The 20,721-nt window shown below is 44.3% G+C and overlaps 2 protein-coding genes across 6 annotated transcripts in view; both read left to right on the plus strand.

Annotated features, from left to right (window-relative positions):
• The window catches only part of LOC108247262 (EMAP like 4), a 33,070-nt gene extending 24,338 nt beyond the window's left edge, over window positions 1–8,732 (plus strand). For all 3 annotated transcript variants that reach the window (XM_037973391.1, XM_037973390.1, XM_037973392.1), the window contains 9 exons: window positions 949–1,074; window positions 2,735–2,866; window positions 2,943–3,010; window positions 3,176–3,264; window positions 3,342–3,439; window positions 4,024–4,111; window positions 4,494–4,592; window positions 4,678–4,808; window positions 6,185–8,732. In XM_037973391.1, the coding sequence (XP_037829319.1) occupies window positions 949–1,074; window positions 2,735–2,866; window positions 2,943–3,010; window positions 3,176–3,264; window positions 3,342–3,439; window positions 4,024–4,111; window positions 4,494–4,592; window positions 4,678–4,808; window positions 6,185–6,640 (1,287 nt within the window). In that variant the 3' untranslated portion in view covers window positions 6,641–8,732. The remainder of the gene's footprint in view (window positions 1–948; window positions 1,075–2,734; window positions 2,867–2,942; window positions 3,011–3,175; window positions 3,265–3,341; window positions 3,440–4,023; window positions 4,112–4,493; window positions 4,593–4,677; window positions 4,809–6,184) is intronic.
• A 5,633-nt stretch (window positions 8,733–14,365) lies between these two features.
• Window positions 14,366–20,721, plus strand: part of LOC108247256 — a 17,983-nt gene continuing 11,627 nt past the window's right edge. For 2 of the 3 annotated variants that reach the window (XM_037973380.1, XM_037973381.1), the window contains exons 1-8: window positions 14,367–15,232; window positions 15,309–15,516; window positions 15,596–15,762; window positions 15,990–16,117; window positions 16,649–16,815; window positions 17,286–17,371; window positions 17,558–17,638; window positions 18,253–18,367. In XM_037973380.1, the coding sequence (XP_037829308.1) occupies window positions 15,074–15,232; window positions 15,309–15,516; window positions 15,596–15,762; window positions 15,990–16,117; window positions 16,649–16,815; window positions 17,286–17,371; window positions 17,558–17,638; window positions 18,253–18,367 (1,111 nt within the window). In that variant the 5' untranslated portion in view covers window positions 14,367–15,073. Of the gene's footprint in view, window positions 15,233–15,308; window positions 15,517–15,595; window positions 15,763–15,989; window positions 16,118–16,648; window positions 16,816–17,285; window positions 17,372–17,557; window positions 17,639–18,252; window positions 18,368–20,721 lie in introns of all 3 variants that reach the window. The other variant, XM_037973382.1, reaches the window with a different exon arrangement.

Here is a 20,721-nt window from a genome sequence, read left to right on the forward strand (position 1 = left end):
GGTAACACACACACACACACAGTCATGGTTTGTTACATGTGTACACACACACACACACACACACACACAGTCATGGTTTGTTACATGTGTACACACACACACACACACAGTCATGGTTTGTTACATGTGTACACACACACACACACAGTCATGGTTTGTTACATGTGTACACACACACACACAGTCATGGTTTGTTACATGTGTACACACACACACAGTCATGGTTTGTTTCCTCCACCAATCTTTAAACTCTTCATCCAAAGTCAAAAAAACAAAAAAACAAACTTTCTGACTAAACGAATCTGAGCAGCCAAATGTTTCTTCTCTTCATTTTGAAAAGAAGAAACATTAAAAACATGATTGAGGTTTCGGTGAACGGTTAGGTGTGAGATCTCCAGATGTTTGCAGCATCGTCCTGCTGCTTGTTGACAGTGGTGTAATGATCTCAAACGTCTGTCTGACTCAGATTGTTTTGACAAACAGATCATATTTTAGTGTCACATGTAAACAACTTGTTGCACGTGCTCAGATCCGAGTCAGCACCAACTCATCGACCGTGATCAGCTGATTCTTCTTTGTTGTTTCTGAAAGCAGATTTGGGAGCTTGGTAAATCGGGTTTCTGAGGAAGATTGTACTCCTACAAGGAGGGTCTTTCTGACAGGAACACAGTTTTTCTATGAACTGGAGTCTTTCTGTATCTGCCAACACAGTTTAGGTGCTGCCAAAAGTTTAGGTATTTGACACAAGATTGTCATGTTTTCCTGTTAATCCCCTCCCAGCAGTGTCGCTGTGATCAACTGAGGACACTTCAATGTGCCCAAGGGTTAATGTTTGTAAAAAGGCTACAAATCAACCACATTAATTAAATTCAACTAAAGTCTCTGTCATCCACTGTAAGAAGAATCCAAAGTCAAATGCTGACGTCGCATAAATCTGTTTATCTGCAGGTTCCAGATCAGTACGGAGCCATCAGAGCTCTGTCTGAAGGAAAGGGGGAGGAGTTTTTGGTTGGGACGTCCCGTAACTTCATCCTGAGAGGAACGTTCAACGACGGCTTCCTGGTGGAGGTCCAGGTGAGAGCACATGACATCATGAAGCTGATAGAAGCAGACGGGTACTCCTTGGATCCGGTCAGGCCTTGGTTCCTTTATCTCTGCGATGGGTTCAGGGTCTCTGTAGGACCCTTACTTTATCTCTGCGATGGGTTCAGGGTCTCTGTAGCTCTGCGATGGGTTCAGGGTCTCTGTAGCTCTGTGATGGGTTCAGGGTCTCTGTTAGGGTTGGACAATTAGACGAATATATAGATGATCAGCAACTGGAGTCCATCAGGTGGTGGGTTTCTTTAAGGATAATATTTTCTGTTTTTCCTGTCAAAGGTTTGAATCTGTAAATGTCTGTGTGGGTCCTTTGGTCCGCTTGTTTGATCCGGACCAAAAGTGGACTTTATTTTTTCGTTTGGTGCGGTTTGCATTCACATTGTGCTTTTTTGTAAGCGGACTATAATTTATAAACAAAGCCACGTGGGTGACGGTCATTGCTCCCATTGGACAGAAAGACGGGGGCAGCAGTTGGAAACAAAGATGGAGGTCCTGCGTGCTGGATTTGTTATGTGCACATTCGTTCTGTTGGTACAATTACAGCACCATTTTAAAATTCAAGAGCAGCTCATTCAACATCGGTTTAATGATGTTTTACTTCTTATTTTGGAACGGCGCCGGCAAATGCGTGCAGCAATAATGCTATTTGTCCCATGATGCTTAGCAACGGTGGCCCGTGAAGTCCAAACAGGCGCATGCTTTACGTAGTTAGTTCGGTTCAAGTCCGGTCTGTATTCACACCAGAAACGAACCGCACCAGAGTTCGTTTGGAAGCGGACTTAGACCACCTGAAATAACGGGTCTTGGTCCGGTTGTTTGGTCCGCCTCAAAAAGCGGGTCTCGGTCCGGTTGTTTGGTCCGCACCAGAGTTCACATGACTGTATTCACACCTGCACAAAAAGTACGGACCAACACTGGAAACGAACTCTGCTTCGATTAAAGCGGACCAAATGTGTCAGGTCTGAATACGACCTAACATTGGAATCCAAACCTGCACTCTGTGATACATCCTGACTGTGAGCAGTCCAATCCTGTCTCTAATGTCCCGCACAGATGGGTGTGATTTATCTGTGCAAGTTGGAAACAATGTTGGTGAATAATCAGTCTTATCGTAATAATAAATGACAAGATACAGGTATATTATTTAAAGAGAAATATCTGCTGTAAGAAAAATCACACAAGTCAGTGGCAGCTGCATAAAGACCCAAGAAAAGAAAAGAATAATTGTAAATTTTTGTTGCTCAAATCGACTTCTGTATGTCTTTGAATTTGAAACTTGGACTCTGGTATCAACCAGATCAACCAAAACATAAAGGTTCAGTTAAAAAGAAAAAGGAGATGCAATAAAAGATATAATAATGCAGCTTCACCCCATGGTTAAGATGTGCTTTTCAGTTGCCTAACGTAGAAGACGTGGCAGACAACAGCTACATATAATCAAACTCCCCACACTTAAAGACTTGATGGATTTAAAGACCCACTTTTTTCACTGGTAGTCTTGCACTAAGGCTTTGATGGAGCCACAGTGTGTTAAGATACCAAACTTAAAGGCATCATGTCCCTATTTCTGTGATATGTTCAGGGTCTCTGTATCTTTGGTGTGTTCAGTGTTTGTGTACCTCTGTGATGCGTTCAGGGACACACCGACGAGTTGTGGGGTTTGGCCACTCATCCATCCAAACAGCTGTTTCTGACCTGCGCTCAGGACCAACTCGTCTGCCTCTGGAACTCCACGGACCACACCCTGCAGTGGAGCCGCGCCCTCGACGTGAGTCTGAGGGAATTACTGACACGTGTCTGATCAGTAATGATGGCCGACTGGCTGACAGCTGTTTCTCTCTCAGGAACACGGACACTGTGCAGACTTCCATCCCAGCGGAGCTGTGGTTGCCATAGGAACACACTCAGGAAGGTGTGTGATCTAATGACGTTATAAACGGTCTGTCTGGTTTGTTTAACCAGAGGGTCCCAGTGAGACCTGGGGGGTGACAGGTGGAGGAGGGAAGGATTTAGCAGTCATCTGCTCTTCTCTGGTGTACCTGGTCTGCTGACAGTCTTACTGGGGTCTCTGTTCCAGGTGGTTTGTTCTGGATGCAGAGACCACAGATCTGGTGGGGATCCACACCGATGGAAACGAGCAGCTGTCAGTGATGCGTTTCTCTGTCGGTGGGTGAAGCTGACGTTGTTTATAAACTGCTGCTGACTACAGTTCCCAGCATGCCTCTCTCTCTGTGCCCCTGCAGATGGCAACATGCTGGCTGTTGGATCTCATGATAACTTTATTTACCTCTACAACGTGTCGGACCGAGGACGGAAGTACAGCCGATACGGGAAGTGCACGGTGAGGATCAGAACCCAGCTACTGTAGATGTCTGATTGGTTCCTGGGCCTGTGAGGCACCTGTTAGATTTCCTAACGCACTAACACACATCATGCCTTTACTCAACATGTAAAAATCAAGTGAACCAGGCTGGAACACCTTTTACATGAAGACAGGTTGATATCAACAGTTAATAAGTTGTAGATGTCAACCAAGTGATTTCTTTCTGAAAGTTTAATAAAAATTTATTGTGATTCATGAGGTACAGACTAATGAAGACACGCGGACAAGTGCAAAAACATAGTTACCCATTCCCCTTCAGCGACGGGCGATCATTGATAACAAACAATTATTTGACTAAACAATCCCTCAGTCCAAAGTCTCTCTCTTTCTAAGAACTATTCCTCATAAAGAACCAGCCAGGTTCATTCAGATCGTGTTTGTCTGTGAGTCTGACTCTACAACGGGAACAGGATGAAGATGGACCTGCTGTCAGAACCAGAACACCATGACAGGTGGCTGGTTCTGCAGGTCAGAGCAGAAACTACTGCATGATGAGGAGGAGGAGGATGAAGTCTAAGGTTCTTACCTGAATGTTTCCACAGGGACATTCGAGCTACATCACACACCTGGACTGGTCCCCTGACAACCACTACATCATGTCCAACTCTGGAGACTATGAGATCCTTTACTGTGAGTTCTACCTCTCCAACAGCATACCGTGCTACTTATTGTAATACATGTAAAATATCTCTACATGTTACTCTATTTTTCTGTTTTACTGTAGTTTTTTACATTTTGTTGTAGTACCAAAGTGCTCGTCCATTTTACTATAGTATTTGTACACTTTTTTGCAGTATGTGTGCATTGTATTGTATATTTGTATATTTTACTGAGGTGAGTGTACATTTTAATGCAGTATTCCAATATTTGCTGCAGTGTATTTACATTTTACTGTAGTGTTTCTGATTTACCACAGTATTTATACATTTTACTGCAGTACATTTTACTGTAGTGTTTCTGTTTTACCACAGTATTCATATATTTTACTGTAGTGTTTCTTGTGTGCTTTTAGGGGATGTTACAAAAGGTTGTGAACTGATCCGAAATCGTTCCGAGTGCAAAGACATCGACTGGGCAACATACACGTGTGTTCTGGGGTTCCACGTTTTTGGTCAGTACACATGAGAGTGCATGGAAGAGAACGTGTTCTCTGCTGCTCTGAGAGGTTCTGATCCAACTCGTTGCGTCCGTCTCAGGTGTTTGGCCCGAGGGTTCGGATGGCACCGACATAAATGCCCTGATGAGATCCAACAACAGGAAGGTGATTGCTCTGGCAGACGACTTCTGTAAAGTTCATCTGTTCGCCTACCCATGCTCCAAAGCCAAGGTGGGTCTCAGTCCACTTCTCTGAAAGAAGGACCGGTTACTGCAGAAAGGAAAGGGGCGGAGACACGTTGACTCATTCCAATCAACAGGTTTAAAGGGAATGTATCCAGTAGGACATCGACAGGACAGGTTTTTCCCAAAACATGGCAAAATGAATTTACAGAAACAGCTTGTTCAAATAAAGCCCCAGGATTTCTACTTTACATCATTTTAATCTAAATGAGAACATTCCCTGAGGTTGTTGTTGGCAGTCCCATCGTAGCTCAATGGCCGACCTCCTGGGAACCACAGCTGGGCAGGAGAGTTGGGTCAAAGGCTGATTTATACAAAATAATTATAATTTAGTTTCTCACCGCAGCACTGAGAGGTCTGGGCTGAACTTGTTTTCAGGGTTGTTGTGTGATTGGTCTGAACTTAGTGGGCGTGTTTGTTTGTGTAACACAGGTACGGTCCATCTGTTGGACCAACAGTCTGAACTCACCCTGCTCACCTGGCACCTTCCTCTTTCTTCTCGGTTAACAGCAGAAATACCAGATCTTCCTCCTCCCACTCCTCCATCATGAACTGAAAATAAACATCCATCTCTGCCAACCATGCTGTTGTTTCTGTTGGCTCACCAAACCCGGATCTGCTCTGTGCCTGACGTGTGCCGCAGTGGGAGGGCTTCCCAGGAGTTATCCACTGGAGTTTCTCTGTGAGGGAAAAAAAGGAGAGCTAGGGGAGGCTTCTTCACTTCTCGTGAAGCATAAATCCAGCTGTAGATGTGGCTCGCAATTCAGTTGAAAAGTTCAATTCAGCAGACTTGAACTTGACTATCGCTGCTTCATTGGAGCTTAAACTTGCACCAAGAACAATTGTAGAGTTTGTTGTTGTTACAACTTTCAGGAGATGAGAGAAGCTGGTCAGTTCTGCTGTGCTGAAGCTCTTAGGAGGTAGAGGACTTTCCCTCCTCCAGCTGGTTAAAAATGATCCGTTTTTCATTGGTGTCCAGAAGCAGGCAGCTCAGCACGATGCTGGTGTGACTCGTCCAGCCTACGGGGCTGGGTCCTGTCGAACTAACCAGTGAGAATGAGACACGTTGTACATAAACATTGTCAGAGATGATCAAAAAGTTTTATTTGTTTGAAACGCATCTTCTTTTCTTCAGTCTGAGATTTTGTGAAAGGTGAATTAACGCTGGTGTAGGTCAGCCTGGGACAGATCAGGAACTGACTGATGGAGTACCTGTTCTTCAACAAGTTAGACCAGCTGCCTCCACCCTCATCCCTAATTGCTCATTTTCCTTTAAAAAGCTCCACCTCCACCCCTGTGAGGAATGAGCTCCATCAGATCGGGTCCAGATGGCATTGAATATTGTTTGCTTGTGTGTGTCTGCAGGCCCCCAGCCATAAATACAGCGCCCACAGCAGTCACGTGACCAACGTCAGCTTCCTGTTTAACGACAGCCACCTGATCTCGACGGGGGGGAAGGACACCAGCATCATGCAGTGGCGAATGGTGGAAAAATGTTCTCCGTCCCTGTCCGATGGCATCATCTCTAACCCCGCCCCTCACAGGGCCGATCCCGTTATCGCCACGCCACCTCCTCCAACAGCCACACCCAAACAGGAACCAAACCCTCCCCCAACTGCCAACGGGACCCAGGAACCCTTCATCGAAACCTCTCCCCCGACAGAGTTAATCCCGCCTACCTCTGAGCTGACCCCGCCTCGGTCTGAGTCGACTCCGCCCCCCTCCGACAGTACGGTGAGTCTGAAGGACAGCCTTGAGCCAAGTGATGACACAGCCACCCCCAGCGATGAGGGACTGCCGCCCCTGACCCCACCCTCTTAGAACCAATCACTGTGTATTCTTGTCCAGCTGTCTCTGTGGGGACCAGTTCCTGTCTCCGTGGAGACCAGGGCCCGTCTCTGTGGGGACTAGGTTCTGATTTCCACCATCATTTGGACACTGGGCGAAGTGCGGACATCTGTTGGGTCAGACTCTGTTTAAGGTTAAAATTCAGATCAGTGCAGGACTGCAGTCAAAAATGTGATGATGATGATGATGATGATGATGGTGAATACGACAGAGACTTTGGATGTTTTATCTGATGTCTAACTTTGATTCATTTGCTTAGAAACCAGGAAAGGACTCAGTCCAACATTCTCCTGTTTGAAGTTTTTCAGGGTTACAGGAAGTCCATGCTGCTCTAACCCTAACCGTGAGTGAAACACTGTAAACAGGGACAGTTCACCAAACAGAATCAAGTTCATCGGCTGCTACATGCTAACAGGTTCTCACACTTTGAAACGCCTCGAGTCAGATTCACCGGCAGAGAGGCCGTAGGAGCAGGGAGTAGCTGTCCCACACCTGTCCCACACCATCACTCAACCTGTCTGCTGCAGCAAAGAGCCCAAAACACCTGAACGAGTCAAGAAAAAACTTTTCTTCTTTACCAAAACAAGATGAAAGGGTCCAGATGGAAACGGGTGTGACTGTGGCCAATATTCCTCCCCCAATAAGAGAAGAGAGTTTAACAGGAAGTGACCTGAAATCCATTCATTTTACACACTTCCAATTTGTATGTGCACAAAACCAAAATCTTTTTTTTTCAGTAAAGGACTTAAACAACAATCAACTGTTTTTGTAAATTGAAAACGGATAAATTTCTTCCATTAGATATCTGTATTTCACCATTAAGACTCTTCTATATAGGAAAGGTATTACAGAAGGCTTTTAATCTGAAAGAGTAAAAACAGGCTTTAATCTGAAGTGAAAGTTAAATATAAAAAAATCAGGAATCATTTTGTAAAAGAAATCAGTTTCGTTCATTCCAGTTTGGTGCAAGATCTTTTATTTTCACAGCCTTTCATCTGAGACACTGACGAGGAGAGAAAATAAACAGGAAATGTACTGTGACTGCTGTGTTTCTGACACTTCAGAGGTCTGATCAGAGCGAGACGTCTCCCTGGTCGGAGCGAGACGTCTCCCTGGTCGGAGCGAGACATCTCCCTGGTCGGAGCGAGACGTCTCCCTCGTCGGAGCGAGACGTCTCCCTGTGATCGGAGCGAGATCTGGTCAGAGCGAGACGTCTCCCTGGTCGGAGCGGGGCGTCTCCATGATTGGAGCGAGATGTCGCCCTGTGATCGGAGCGAGACGTCTCCCTGTGATCGGAGCGAGACGTCTGCCAGAGTAAGATCTGGTCAGAGTGAGACGTTTCTGATTAGCCTGAGATCTGTCTCTGATCAGTGCAATGTCTCCTAGAACGGATTAGAGTGAGAGGACTCCAAAAAATCTGATCTCTCTTTGATTGGAGTGAAATGTCTCTGAAGATCTGATCAGGGTGAGACATCTCTCTGAGGATCTTTGCAGCAGTTTGTATATTCTAAAAACTCTTGTGCGTATATTTCACTTTGTTAGCGAGCAGCAGCTCCTCAGCAGCACTGTCAAATCACTCAGCCACCATCATGTATCTCTTATCCAGTCAGGTGACAGGAAACAGATCCTCCACTCTGATTGGCTGCTCTCAGTGACCTCCTAAATGACTGCTGGTGATGTTTTTTTGTTTCAATTCAGAATGTTTTTGAATGTCACTCCAAGGGCAGGGCCTGTGTGGCTGGGGCGGGGCCTCTGGGGGATGGGTTTTTGTTTTTCATGTTGCCTTTTTAATACTCATTTTTCTTCATCTTTTTTACACTCATCTCTAAAGGGCTTGTGCATAGTTCAGGGACTCACCTGAATGTTCAGGTAGGGGCGAGGTGTGGAACTTTGGAGTTTCTGAATTTAAGTGTTTTATCAGTGGTCATTGATACTTATGATGATTATATTTTGTGACTGTTTTGAGCCAATCATGTTTTTTTCATGCATTCCTGTCAGTTGACAGATTTTACTGAAGATCGAAGCAAAAAATGCAAATAAATGTTTTGAAAGTGACAACCAATCAGATTGTTTTCCTTGGGTGTTTATTGTTGTTTTGATGAATCAAATGCAGTACTGATAGGCTTGCACCAGAAAGGAGAAGCATGTAAAAGAAAGTGGATGGACAGTATACAGTACAGATTGGCAAACTGTTAGAATTTCATACAAGTTCATAAATAAAAAAATATTCAAAATGAAAGAAAGAAAAGAAAAATCCCTGCCAAGTGTGTTCAATTCAATTCAATTCAAAAATACTTTATTAATCCCAAAGGGAAATTAAATGTTGTTGTAGCTCTTAATCCTGGTTTTGTTAAAGAGTTGTTATAGATGCTGATGGCTGTAGGCAGGAAGGATCTCTTGTAGCGGTCTGTCCCGATGTGTCCTCGGCCCTGGTGTCCTCAAAGAGTCCCACCAGGTGAGCCTCGCTGTCCTCCTGCGGAGCCATGATGGCCGAGCTCTGGAAGCTCAGGTCGGTCTTGAACTCCTGGGCGATCTCCTGGACCAGGTACTGGAAGAGCAGCTTCTGGATGAGCAGCTCGGTGGACTTCTGGTAGTGGTGGATCTCCCTGAGAACCGTGGATCCTGTAGAGGTGAGGCTTCTTCACTCCGTCGGTGGCTGAGGCGCTCCTGCAGGCAGCTTTGGTGGTGAGCTGCTTCCTGGGAGCTTTACCTCCGGTGGATTTACAGGCGGTCTGCTTGGTTCTGGCCATGACTGGACCTCAGGGTTCTTCATGTTCAACACTGAAGAGTAAAAGATGTTAATCGGCTGCTCCTGATAGTGAAAAAAAGCCACCTTGTTGTTATGGTTACGCATCATAACAAGATGTCCAAAAGTAAAAGGTTTCAGTAAAAATCCTTGTAGCTGCACAGCATCTGATACCAGAGGAAATAATCTTTCAAAAAAGTGATTTACAAGTAGAAAAAGTAATTAAAATTTTCAAAAGCAATATCTCAGAATGAGTAACAGAGCTGCTCCAACATGCAGCCACCTTGAACGGCGCAATTCTAGAATTGTGTGGAGTGTTCCTTAAAGTGTTGGAGCAGAGGAACAAGTAAAACATGCAGGATGGTGGCCCTGAGGACCAGGATTGCCCACCCCTGTTCTAGGGGGTAGCAATGTTCTACCATGTCTAGGGTCGTACCTCTCTAACAAAAGAGTACAAACATGGGACCAGCGCCTTTGAAAAGGTCTTGCCAAGACCTATATCAGCCAGGTGCAGAAGCCTACAGTTTCCACTTGCCTGGTGCACACACATTCAACTTGCAGCAAAGTTTGCTATACCATCATAAAACTACAACCCAAATTCCAAAAATGTTATATTACATGGCAGCAAAACATCTCAAAAGTTGGGCCAGGGGCAACAAAAGGCTGTAAAGCAAGTGGTACAAATAAGAAACAGCAGGAGGAGCATTTTGTATCCGATTGGCAACAGGTCAGTAATATGTAAAGATCTGAAGAATCTGGAGAAATCTCTGAGCTCAAAGGACAGGCTGAGAGTTAGTATTTATTGGCTGTGATCCTCAGGCCCTCAGGAGCCACTGCATTAAGAACAGGTCTGATTCTGTTCTGGACATCACTACATGGACTCAGGAACACTTTCACACAGTTTGCTGAGCCATTCACAAATGCTTCTTAAAGCTCTATCAGGTTAAAGAAAAACTACTCTGAACTCCAAAAAGAACATATGTATCCTCTCTGGCCTGGGAATGCCTTGGGATCTCCCAGGAGGAGCTGGAGAGTCGCTGGGAAAGGGATGTCTGGGTTTCTCTCCTGGACTTTTTACCTTCGTGACCCAACCATAAGTGGTAGGAGATGGATGGAAGGATTCAATTCGATTCAATTCAACTTTATTAATCCCAAAGGGAAATTAAATGTTGTTGTAGCTCTTAATCCTGGTTTTGTTAAAGAGTTGTTATAGATGCTGATGGCTGTGGGCAGGAAGGATCTCTTGTAGCGGTCTGTCCCGATGTGTCCTCGGCCCTGGTGTCCTCAAAGAGTCCCACCAGGTGAGCCTCGCTGTACTCCTGCGGAGCCATGATGGCTGAGCTCTGGAAGCTCAGGTCGGTCTTGACCGATCTCCTGGACCAGGTGCTGAAAAGGTAGCTTCTGGATGAGCAGCTCGGTGGACTTCTGGTAGTGGTGGATCTTCCTGAGAGTCATGGTACCGATCCTGTAGAGGTGAGGCTTCTTCACTCCGCCGGTGGTCGGGGCGCTCCTGCAGGCAGCTTTGGTGGTGAGCTGCTTCCTGGGAGCTTTACCTCCGGTGGATTTACAGGCGGTCTGCTTGGTTCTGGCCATGACTGGACTTCAGGGTTCTTCACATTTAACACTTGTTGTCATGGTTACTCATCATAACAAAATGTCCAAAAGTAAAAAGGTTTCAGTAAAAATTCTTCCAGCTGCACAGCATCTGATACCAGAGGAAATAATGATCCAAAAAAGTGATTTACATCAAGAAAAAAAGAGGAATAACATTTTCAAAAGCAATATCTCAGAGTGAGTAACAGAGCTGCTCCAACATGCAGCCGTCACAGAGTGTGAACTTTAATAATCTGATAGTTTAATTACATTTTTATAATATATTTTGTGGTTGGTGGGGACTTTTATCACAGATTTACATTCAGTACAGATGCTGTAGTTTAATTTAATTTGATGTTAGAATGTTTGGATTTGTTTTTTTGTTGCCGAGGCGACAAACAACAAATTAAAGCTGTCAGGTTCTAGAAGTTCCTGTCACCATGACATAAATGAGACGTCATGACGACCAAGCAGCTTTCTGAACCGAAAGTCCAACCAGATCAGACATTTCTCTGTAAGTGAGCTGTACGTTATCAGTCGCTCCAAGCAAACCTTTGACAAAGCAGTTCAATTTCCATGAGCAGCGCTCTGAGCAGCCTGCACTCTAAAGAACTTCTAGTTCAGGTGAGTTTAGAAACAGCTGGCCTCTGTAGTATATTTACTGTAGTAAAATGAATTAGGATCAAATCAGTCTAAAACTGCTGTATGGCATTGTATTTCCAGTGAATATGGATAAAGGAGACGGCCCTCAAGTCGATGTCTTCAGTAGGTTCTCCCAGCATCTGACTTTAAACAGCGTTAAATACTGAGAACTACAGTAAAAATCTCTGTAGATATCACAACACATGTACAATACCTGTGCGGTGCTGTGCTAAAGTTTTAAACCATCTCTAGTTTCCTTTTCAGACTTTATTCTAATATTAGTCTCGACACCGAGCGACGACATTTGGATAAAATGTTCAGAGTTTCAGTTTAAAATGTTGATCATTAAAGAACAAGTTTCTAATGGTTTAAAATAATAGGGAAAGAAACGGTGGGGCTCAGTAGACATTGAGAGTAGAGAAATCTCTACACAAATGTTCAAACTAATACACTTTATGATCAGTTTAGAGGTGTTTCAAAGTGATATGGAGGTTCTTAACATTGACTCTGGGTAATCCTGCAGGTATTCCCATGACTCACTCTGCCAACGTAGGATTCTGCATTTATCCAAGTTTTTATCACTTTACTGAACTGGCAACAATACCAAAAACAAATGTTGCAGAAAAAGTTGACCAAAATACATTAAATATACATTTAAAAAGAATATTTCCTCTAATTTCTAGTTTTCTTCTAATCTGAGGAGCATTTTTAGTTCAAACTGCAGTGAGCTGCTCAGTGCAAGCTGAACTCACATGCAAATCACTCTCCCCTCCTCTCCCTCCTCCTGGTCATTAGGGTTTTTCTTGACTATTAGAGATGTTTCTACTTTGAGCATGACCCACACCTGGCCATTAAATGCTGATCCCAAAGTGTTTCTGTTATTGAATGTCAGCTATCAGCTCTGTATGCAGACACACACACACACACACACACACACACACACACACACACACACACACACACACACCCATCACACTGTGGGCTGTCAGATAAGTCTTCCAAATGGACGATGACCCTGAGCACACTGCCAAATTAAAAGTGTCTTAAGGACAACAAAGTGAGTGTTTTGGAGTGGCCATCACAAAGCCCTGATCTCAGTCCATAGAAAATATTTGAGCAGAGCTGAAAAGGCATATGTGAGCAAGGCAGCCTACAAACCTGACTGAGTTACTCCAGTTCTGTCAGGAGGAAGGGGACAAAATTCCTGTAAACTATTGAGAAAAATGAGGAAGGAAACCCAAAATGTTTGAGCCAAGTCATACAGTTTAAAAGCAATGCTAGCAAATACTTAAAAAACAAGCATGTAAACTTGTTACTTTAAAAGAAACAAAACCTTTATAAATATTTAAAAATCCCTCTCTCGTTATTCAGACATTTAGCAAACAGAAATAATTTGGGGAATCCTAACTGATCTTAAATAGGACAGGTTTAGTCTGTTCCAATGTTAGACAGTGAGAAAAAATGGTAATGTGACTTTTTTAACTCCCCTCTTCTGGACAGAGATCTCCGAGGTTGTTCCTGGGATCTGTTGGAGCCACTCTTCCAGTCTGGGGGTCACAGCACCGAGTGCTCTGATGACCACTTGAACCACTGAGGCTTTGACTCTCCGCAGCTTCTCTGTTCTCTTGTACTTATTGGCTGCCCGAGACATTCACTTAGCAGATCATCATGGGATGCCTTCTTCCTGATGTATCCTTTATCCTTTCTGATGCAGATGTGTTGACGGTTTGGACTTTGTTCTTATCACTCAGCTGGCTCTTCAGGACCTGCCTGACTCTCTGTAGGTATTTGGTTGTGTCTGACTTCCTTGCAGCCTCATCCTGGTTGCCATTTGTCTGCAGGATACCAAGGTACTTGTAGCTGTCCTGGACATCTGCAGTGTTGCCTTCAGGTAGGTTAACCCCTTCAGCTGTGATCACCTTACCTCTCTTAGGACAACATTCAGCTGCACTTATCAAGTCTGAATGACATACCAATGTCCTTGCTGTATATCCCGGTGAGGTGGATCAGTGGGTTGATGTCTCGCTCACTTTTGGCATACAGCTTGATGTCATCCATGTAGAGGAGGTGACTGATGACTGTTCTACTTTGGAACCAGCATCCATAGCCACGCTTTGCAATGATGATGATATATATTTATATAAATGTTTATTTCACTTTAGTGAAAATGTTTTTAGTGTTCATTATGGCCATTCAGACTTGTATTAAATGCTATCTCAATGGGACAAATTTCAGCTCCAGGTGTGAATGAAGTCTGAGAACCTGCACCAACAAAGGAAGAGATGGTGGACCAGTTTAAAGTAAAAAGTTATTTTCAGCCATTTTTAGGTTTATTTTTTTATCAGTATCTGAGTGAAAAGACATTGATGATAGTTTGTTGCAGTTAATCATGATGGACTTAAACTGTTGGCTTCAGGGATGTTTCTGTTTTCTAAACAGCATTTTAATGAGCACAAACAGTCTGAGCATTAAATTCTAAATCTGACCTCACTGAGACTGATTTAGCATTTAAAAGTCTGTTTGCCACTTCACCCCCAGCAGCAGAGCTCAGTGTGAGGCCCAACAAGATTATAACAAGTATATACGCCTGTTATTATCAGACCATCTCTTTGCCTTTTATACTCTCGCCACCATCGCTCTCTTTCTGTGCATTTTGTTTTGTTTGCCGCACTATTTGATTTTCAGGTGTAGAGGAAAATCAGAACAAGCTTGTGTAAACTTTTGTGGTTTGAACTTGTTAAAATGTTCCAGTTGGACCTCCAGCCTTCTTTCTCATCCTTTCCATACATCACCTGTGGCCTGTTTGGAAAAAAACAACATCTAAGCTTAGTGACACCATATCTGTGGGCACACTGGCTCAGGTTAATTCCTGTCCACAACCTACAGGTGTAATATTAGTTTATTCAAATGCTTTCATTTAATGTGTGTGCCCTGGCACACTTAGTTCAGGGCCCCCACCCACTCCAAATCCAGGCTAGGCCATGTATATAATGTGAGTTTTACAGAGTTGGATAAATAATCAGGATGTGCTCCTCGTGTTTGACAAAGGCATGGCGTTCTGATGGGATGTTGTAAAAAATCTGCCGGCTCACCTTTAAAGTCCTGTAATTCTGTCCAGAACCAGTTAGCCGCTGTTTAAATCGGTTTCCTTACCGTCACATTTAACTGTAAACCGTTGCCATGGAAACGTGCTGCGCGCGCAGCTGGAGCCGTCAGAACAGGTGCTGTAACTTCTGCTCACCTGAACACGAGTGGCCATGCCCTCTTCTTATTACACACCTCAGAGGGTTTAGGACCTGCTGACACTCGACAGGAACTGTTGTCTGGCTGGTTGTTGGCTGGTTTCTTGTCCCGCCGTTTCTTCGGACAGGTGAGCTGTGGTTGCTGTGGTAACCGGGAGCCTCTGTGTGTTCAGGGTTTGAGTCATGGACAACTGTGACTTGGAGAAGCTCCGGGTGTCGGCCGGCCGCCTGCAGCCGGCCTTCTCCCCGGCGGTGACGGACTACAGGCTGGAGGTGGAGAGCAGCGTCGGCTCCCTGACTCTGGACGTAGCCACCTGCGACTGCGGAGCCACTTACACCGTCGTGAGTCTCCAGCCTGCAGGCTCACAGGCGTTTCTGTGCACGTGCTCGTTCCCCACCTGACCTTTTGCCTCTCCAGCTCTCCGGGGACCGGTCCGGCACCATTCAGCTGACAGACGGGCTGAGCAGGGTCGAGGTGGAGGTGGTAGCCGAGGACGGCACCGTGAAGAAATACAGTGTGGAGGTCACCAAGCTGTCCGCAAAGACCGCAGAGCTCAGCCACCTGGCTCTGGGGGAAGACATCCCTCTTCATCCTGCATTTACACCCCAGATGCATGAATACAGCAGTGAGTACAGGGATGTCTGGTCACCGTGAGAGACAACACACACAGCAGCATCTAATCGTGTTTGTCATTTACCCCACAGGTGTGGTTCCTTTTTATTGTAGTTCTGTGACAGTTGTCCCCACGGTTCCGGACAGACTCATGAAAGTTTCTGTGAATGGGCAGAACCTCTCAGAACCGGTCCGGCTCAACTTCGGGGACACGGAGGTGCAGGTCTCCGTCTGCTCAGCAGATGGCGCTGTTTCACAGGTAGGCGACACTGCAGCACAGCGGCACACTTCATGCTGACTCTTTTTGTGGTGAAATTATATTTCCATAAGTCTTTTCATAGCTGTGTCCAGCCTGCTTCAGTCCCTGCAGTAAATAACACAAAAAAGCTGAATCTCCTGTTCGAGTCATTCAAGTTTTATAGTGCTTTGTCAAGCTGATACACTGCTGTGTTTAATATTAAAGAAATGCCCGTCTACCTTTTCCAGGCGTACACTGTGTTGGTGACTCGAGAGCTGATTCCCATGGCCGTGATCTTCACCGACGAGAAGCAGCAGCTGGACTACGAGTGTCCCGTGTCCCTGACGGCCTTTTACAGGCCCGTCTCTGTCCACAGGTGAGCCCTGAACAGAGACACAGGTGAGGAGCTGCTGTCAGGGGTGACAGGTAGGGTTGTCATCTTCATACGACAGCAACCTTTTAAAAAAGAAATGCTTCACACTTTAAGAAGGAGTAAAATACCTTTCCTCATTTCTTCATTTATAAGCATACAACATATATTATGTTGATTTTGTTTTACATTAGTGTCAGTTTGTTGTGAATGAATAAAGTTACAAAACTACAGAGTCCACATCAACAGAAGCGCCTCTTTCCTTTACCTGCAGTCTTCCTCAGACTGAACGACATTAATCTGGGTTCACTCTGTGGGACTTTCAGCCATCTTACAGAAAATAGTAATAAAGTATTTGAATCAGCGGTCTGTGGTTGGTCAGTGTGACATATACCGGCCATTTATGACGGCTGAGAATAGCACCCTTTGGGCCTGCTTTACAGGGAAATATTTGCATGTTGCCTTTTGACTTGTTTGACATGAGCAGCTCTTTTGGCCTGCACACCAAACAGCTTTGTTTTTTTTGGTGTTTTACAGCAACCCAAAGAGCATCTTCTCCAGGCCTTACCTGGAGATGCTGACCCGAAGGGCAAAAGTCGACCCACTCAGCGATCGGCCCTTGGGGGACGGCTGGAAGGTCCCTGAACCGGACCTTGATAAGAAGATGTCAAAGGCTGTGGTTCAGTGTTTTTTTCATTATCGAGGTGAAGCTTGAAGTCAAACATTAAACTGATTTATCACTCGAGCTGAAAGTGGACAGAATAATATTTTGCCTGAAAATAAGAAAAAAAGCAGTTTGCTAACCTTACAAGACAGTGAATATTTAGCAGGTAATACATATTTAAAAGGTAACTCACAATATGTGGCTCATTTGAAGTTTTTGTAAATGCTTGAATAATAACATTAATATGTTTTGCACTCATGTAACATGATGGAGCTGAAGATCAAGTTGTTTTTCTGTAAAGGGTGTTAACATTTGTTGGACGTGTCTGCCATCAGCCCTTCCTGTAGCATGAGCCTTTCCTGCTTAGATCTGCTTTTAATCACGATGAAGACACTCCTCTGGGGCTTACAGGAGTAAATCTGAACCGTTACCTGCAGTTTGTAGCCTTTCACCTTCGAATCAGACTCTTTGTTGACTACAGGTGATTTGTTGTGTTTGTTTTTAACCAAGGCTGTGAGAGCGTGATGGAGCTGTCACAACTTGGGTCCCACTCTCTGGACTGTCCACACAGACCCACCGGGGAGCTGGAGGCAAAGGTTCATATGAAACATGCCCACTCTGCCCACTCTGCCCGTTCTCTGTTTACAGCCAGAGCTCGTTTGTTCCCGCTTCAACTTCCACAGTGTCTGTCTGAGGTCATGTGTGCTGTTAATAAAGTGTTGCCATCTGTGGCAGGTCATGTAATGTTTGTGTCACTTTGAAAGCAGCGCCTTGTCTTGCAGGATATAACAGACACCGATTGGTATAAGGAGCACTTTGAAACATCTGGCTGTTTGGAGATAGAGACAAAGCATAATTATAAGGTAATAATTACCAATTATTACTACAGTCTGGGATGTCTTATTTAGGCAAAGTTTACAATTTGTGTTTTTATTTATTTGTCAGTGACAGAAAACCTGAACACCTTTAGTTAAATTGTTTTAAAACTGCATCAAATTTGACTGAAGAAAACATCAATGAATGAACTGAAATCACATCGTAGTCACAACAGGAGTGTTTGAAAGAAAAAAATCCAAAAATACGGTCCAACTTTTTCACTACAAATGACACCATCAGTGAGGTGAGCAAAACGATGAAAAGAGAGAAAACAGAGTCATTTCAGAATATTTTCTGAAAGCCCAAACTAAAACTTATTAGTGCTAAAATGATTGTTGTTGTCAAGTATCCACACATGGTAAAGAGGCAAACAATTACGAATACTTGTAGCTGAAGTAAAGTCTTTTTTTTGAAGAAATAAAGTTACATATATTCAATCTCATATAACACAAGGAAGTCTGATACCACCTAAAACAAAATCCTTCTGTATTTGTTGAAATAAATGGTTGCATCAGTGAGGTTTATTAAACTTCACACGTTTTATGCTCCATGTCACATCCCCGTACAATCACAGGCTCCGGCTGCTTTCTGTTTGCTACAGATGCAAACCTGGGAGAAGAAACTGCAAACAACGGCGGGAGAGGAGAACGTGGAGAAGCTGTGTGCCCAGGCTGAGGAGCATCTGAACCGCTACAGGGAACACCTGCTGAGACAAGGTACCCCCAGTTCATGAGGTCAAAGGTCACACCACCTGCTAGGAGAACAACTTTCACTCACAGGCTGACTCTTTCTGATCCAAAAGAGAGACAATTTCTACACTAATACATCTCTTACTTGATTTTCTAAGCTATCAAATTTAACAGCAAGGTTTGTCTTCAGCTTTTTCAACGATAAATCGATGCATCTGTCCCTGAGCAGAGGATCTTTTTTTAGTTGCTACTAATCACGACAGCTCAGCTGCAGCTATTAAAAAATACATGTTAATGGGCCAGCTCCTGGTTGCCTCTGAAACACCCTCTTCTGTCTGATGGCAGCACTCAAATTACTGCTCGTGTTTCTCCAGCTATGTGTGCCTCGCTAATTGTTTGATGACTCACTGAAGTGACATTTGAGACTGATCCCAGACGAGTGAACGAGAGTCAGTGGAACTGAACCGGGAGAAAGAGAGGCTCTTTGTGTTTTACCACCTGGATCAGGCTGAGGTTACACCGCTGCAAAAACACAAACATCCATCCATCCATTTTCTGACCAGCTTTTGCATGCATGGTCGCGGGGAGCTGGTGCCTGTCTCCATCACAGGGACACGTAGAGACAAACGAGACAGACAACCATTCACACTCTCACTCACACCTACCACTGAACCTAACATGATGTTGTTGGTCTGTGGGAGGAAACCCATGTGTGCACAGGAAGAACATGTAAACTGCACACAGACAGGCCAGAGGGAGAACCTGCAACCTTCATGCTGTGAAGGGGACAGCTCTAACCACTGCTCTGCTGTGCTGCCTTCCTTCACTTCAAGCTCGGGTCCTTTACCAAAGGTCCGGAAGTTTCAGGGTTCTCCTCAGTATCTGAGCTGTTCCTAGGACTGCTCTCTTCTGGACAGAGATCTCTGAGGTTGTTCCTGGGATCTGTTGGAGCCACTCTTCCAGTCTGGGGGTCACAGCACCGAGTGCTCTGATGACCACTGGAACCACTGAGGCTTTGACTCTCCACAGCTTCTCTGTTTCCTCTGTCAGCTCTTGGTATTTCTCCAGCTTCTCATGCTCCTCCTTCCTGATGTTACAGTCTCTTGGGTTTGCTTCATCTATCACCACTGCCGCCTTCTGTAGCTTGACGACCACCACAAAGTCTGGTTGGCTAGCCATCACATGTTGGCCTGGATCTAGAAGTCCAACAGTTTCTAAGCTCTGTTATTCAACACTACCGTTGGTGGAGTCTCCCACTTTGACTGTGAGACCTCAAGTTCAAGAGATGGTAAGTTTGGTTCTCTTTCTGGACTTGGTTTAATCTGAGTTATTAACTAAAGTGATCCAGTTTACTTTAGTCAGTCATGCTGCCCAAGCAGCCCCCCACAGTGATTCAGTTTTTAACTTTACTCGGAGACCAAACGCACATGACTCAGCAGGATTTCTGGGAAGATTTTTACCAGACTGTGACCTGACTCATTTGAGTGTGCGTCATTTCCTGGGATTCAGCAGGTTTTTTTTGTTTTTTTTTCGGTGAGTCCACTACTTAGTGGCAGTCTGCCAGACGACATGGAGGACTGAGACCTCAAAGTTGTGAGGATTCAGTGCGAGGATTCATATTATTAACCAAACTGGACTGTCTCTGTTGCATCTTTGCACAGCCTGTATCTTGGGTCCTGTCTGGTATGATAGACCCCAACCTCTATTGCTCTTGTGCTGAGGGCCTGCTAGCCATTGGTAGGATTTGTTAATATCAGTCACCTCCTCAATCTTCCACCGTACTATGCAGGGACTTAGCTTTCCATTATGGTTCCTTTTGTTTCTGCTCTTCCATATTGGGTTTCTTCTGTCTGAGAAATACACTTAGCAGATCATCATTGGGGGTTTTCTTCCTGATGTTCTCCAGGATCTTAGTTGTATAATCTTTAGTTAAATCATTGAAATTATATTATTTAGATTTATTTCAGTCACTAAGCTTTATGTCAGAAAATATGTTTAGGGCTATGGAAATCCTTTTGTAACCATTCTGACTTGTTCTGACTAATCTTTTCTCTGAGTTGAATTAGGACAGTCACTTTAAAAGGGGTGGAAATTTATGCAGCCACTTATGTTACATGACATTTTTATTTAACTAGTGTTACTCTGTAGAAACTTGATTTCACTTTGACATTGAAGGTATTTTTTCCTTCTTTTTTTAAGAAGGCCAATTTATATTGACCATGATTAACCTATGACAGCAATAAGTGTAAAGATCCAAGGGGCTGAATACTTCATAGGCACTGTACAGGTGCTGGTCATAAAATTAGAATATCATGAAAAAGTAGCTTGATTTCAGTAATTCCATTTAAAAAGTGAAACTTGTATATTATATTCATACATTA

This window comes from Kryptolebias marmoratus, linkage group LG22 (assembly GCF_001649575.2).
Source record: "Kryptolebias marmoratus isolate JLee-2015 linkage group LG22, ASM164957v2, whole genome shotgun sequence".
Taxonomy (NCBI): domain Eukaryota; kingdom Metazoa; phylum Chordata; class Actinopteri; order Cyprinodontiformes; family Rivulidae; genus Kryptolebias; species Kryptolebias marmoratus.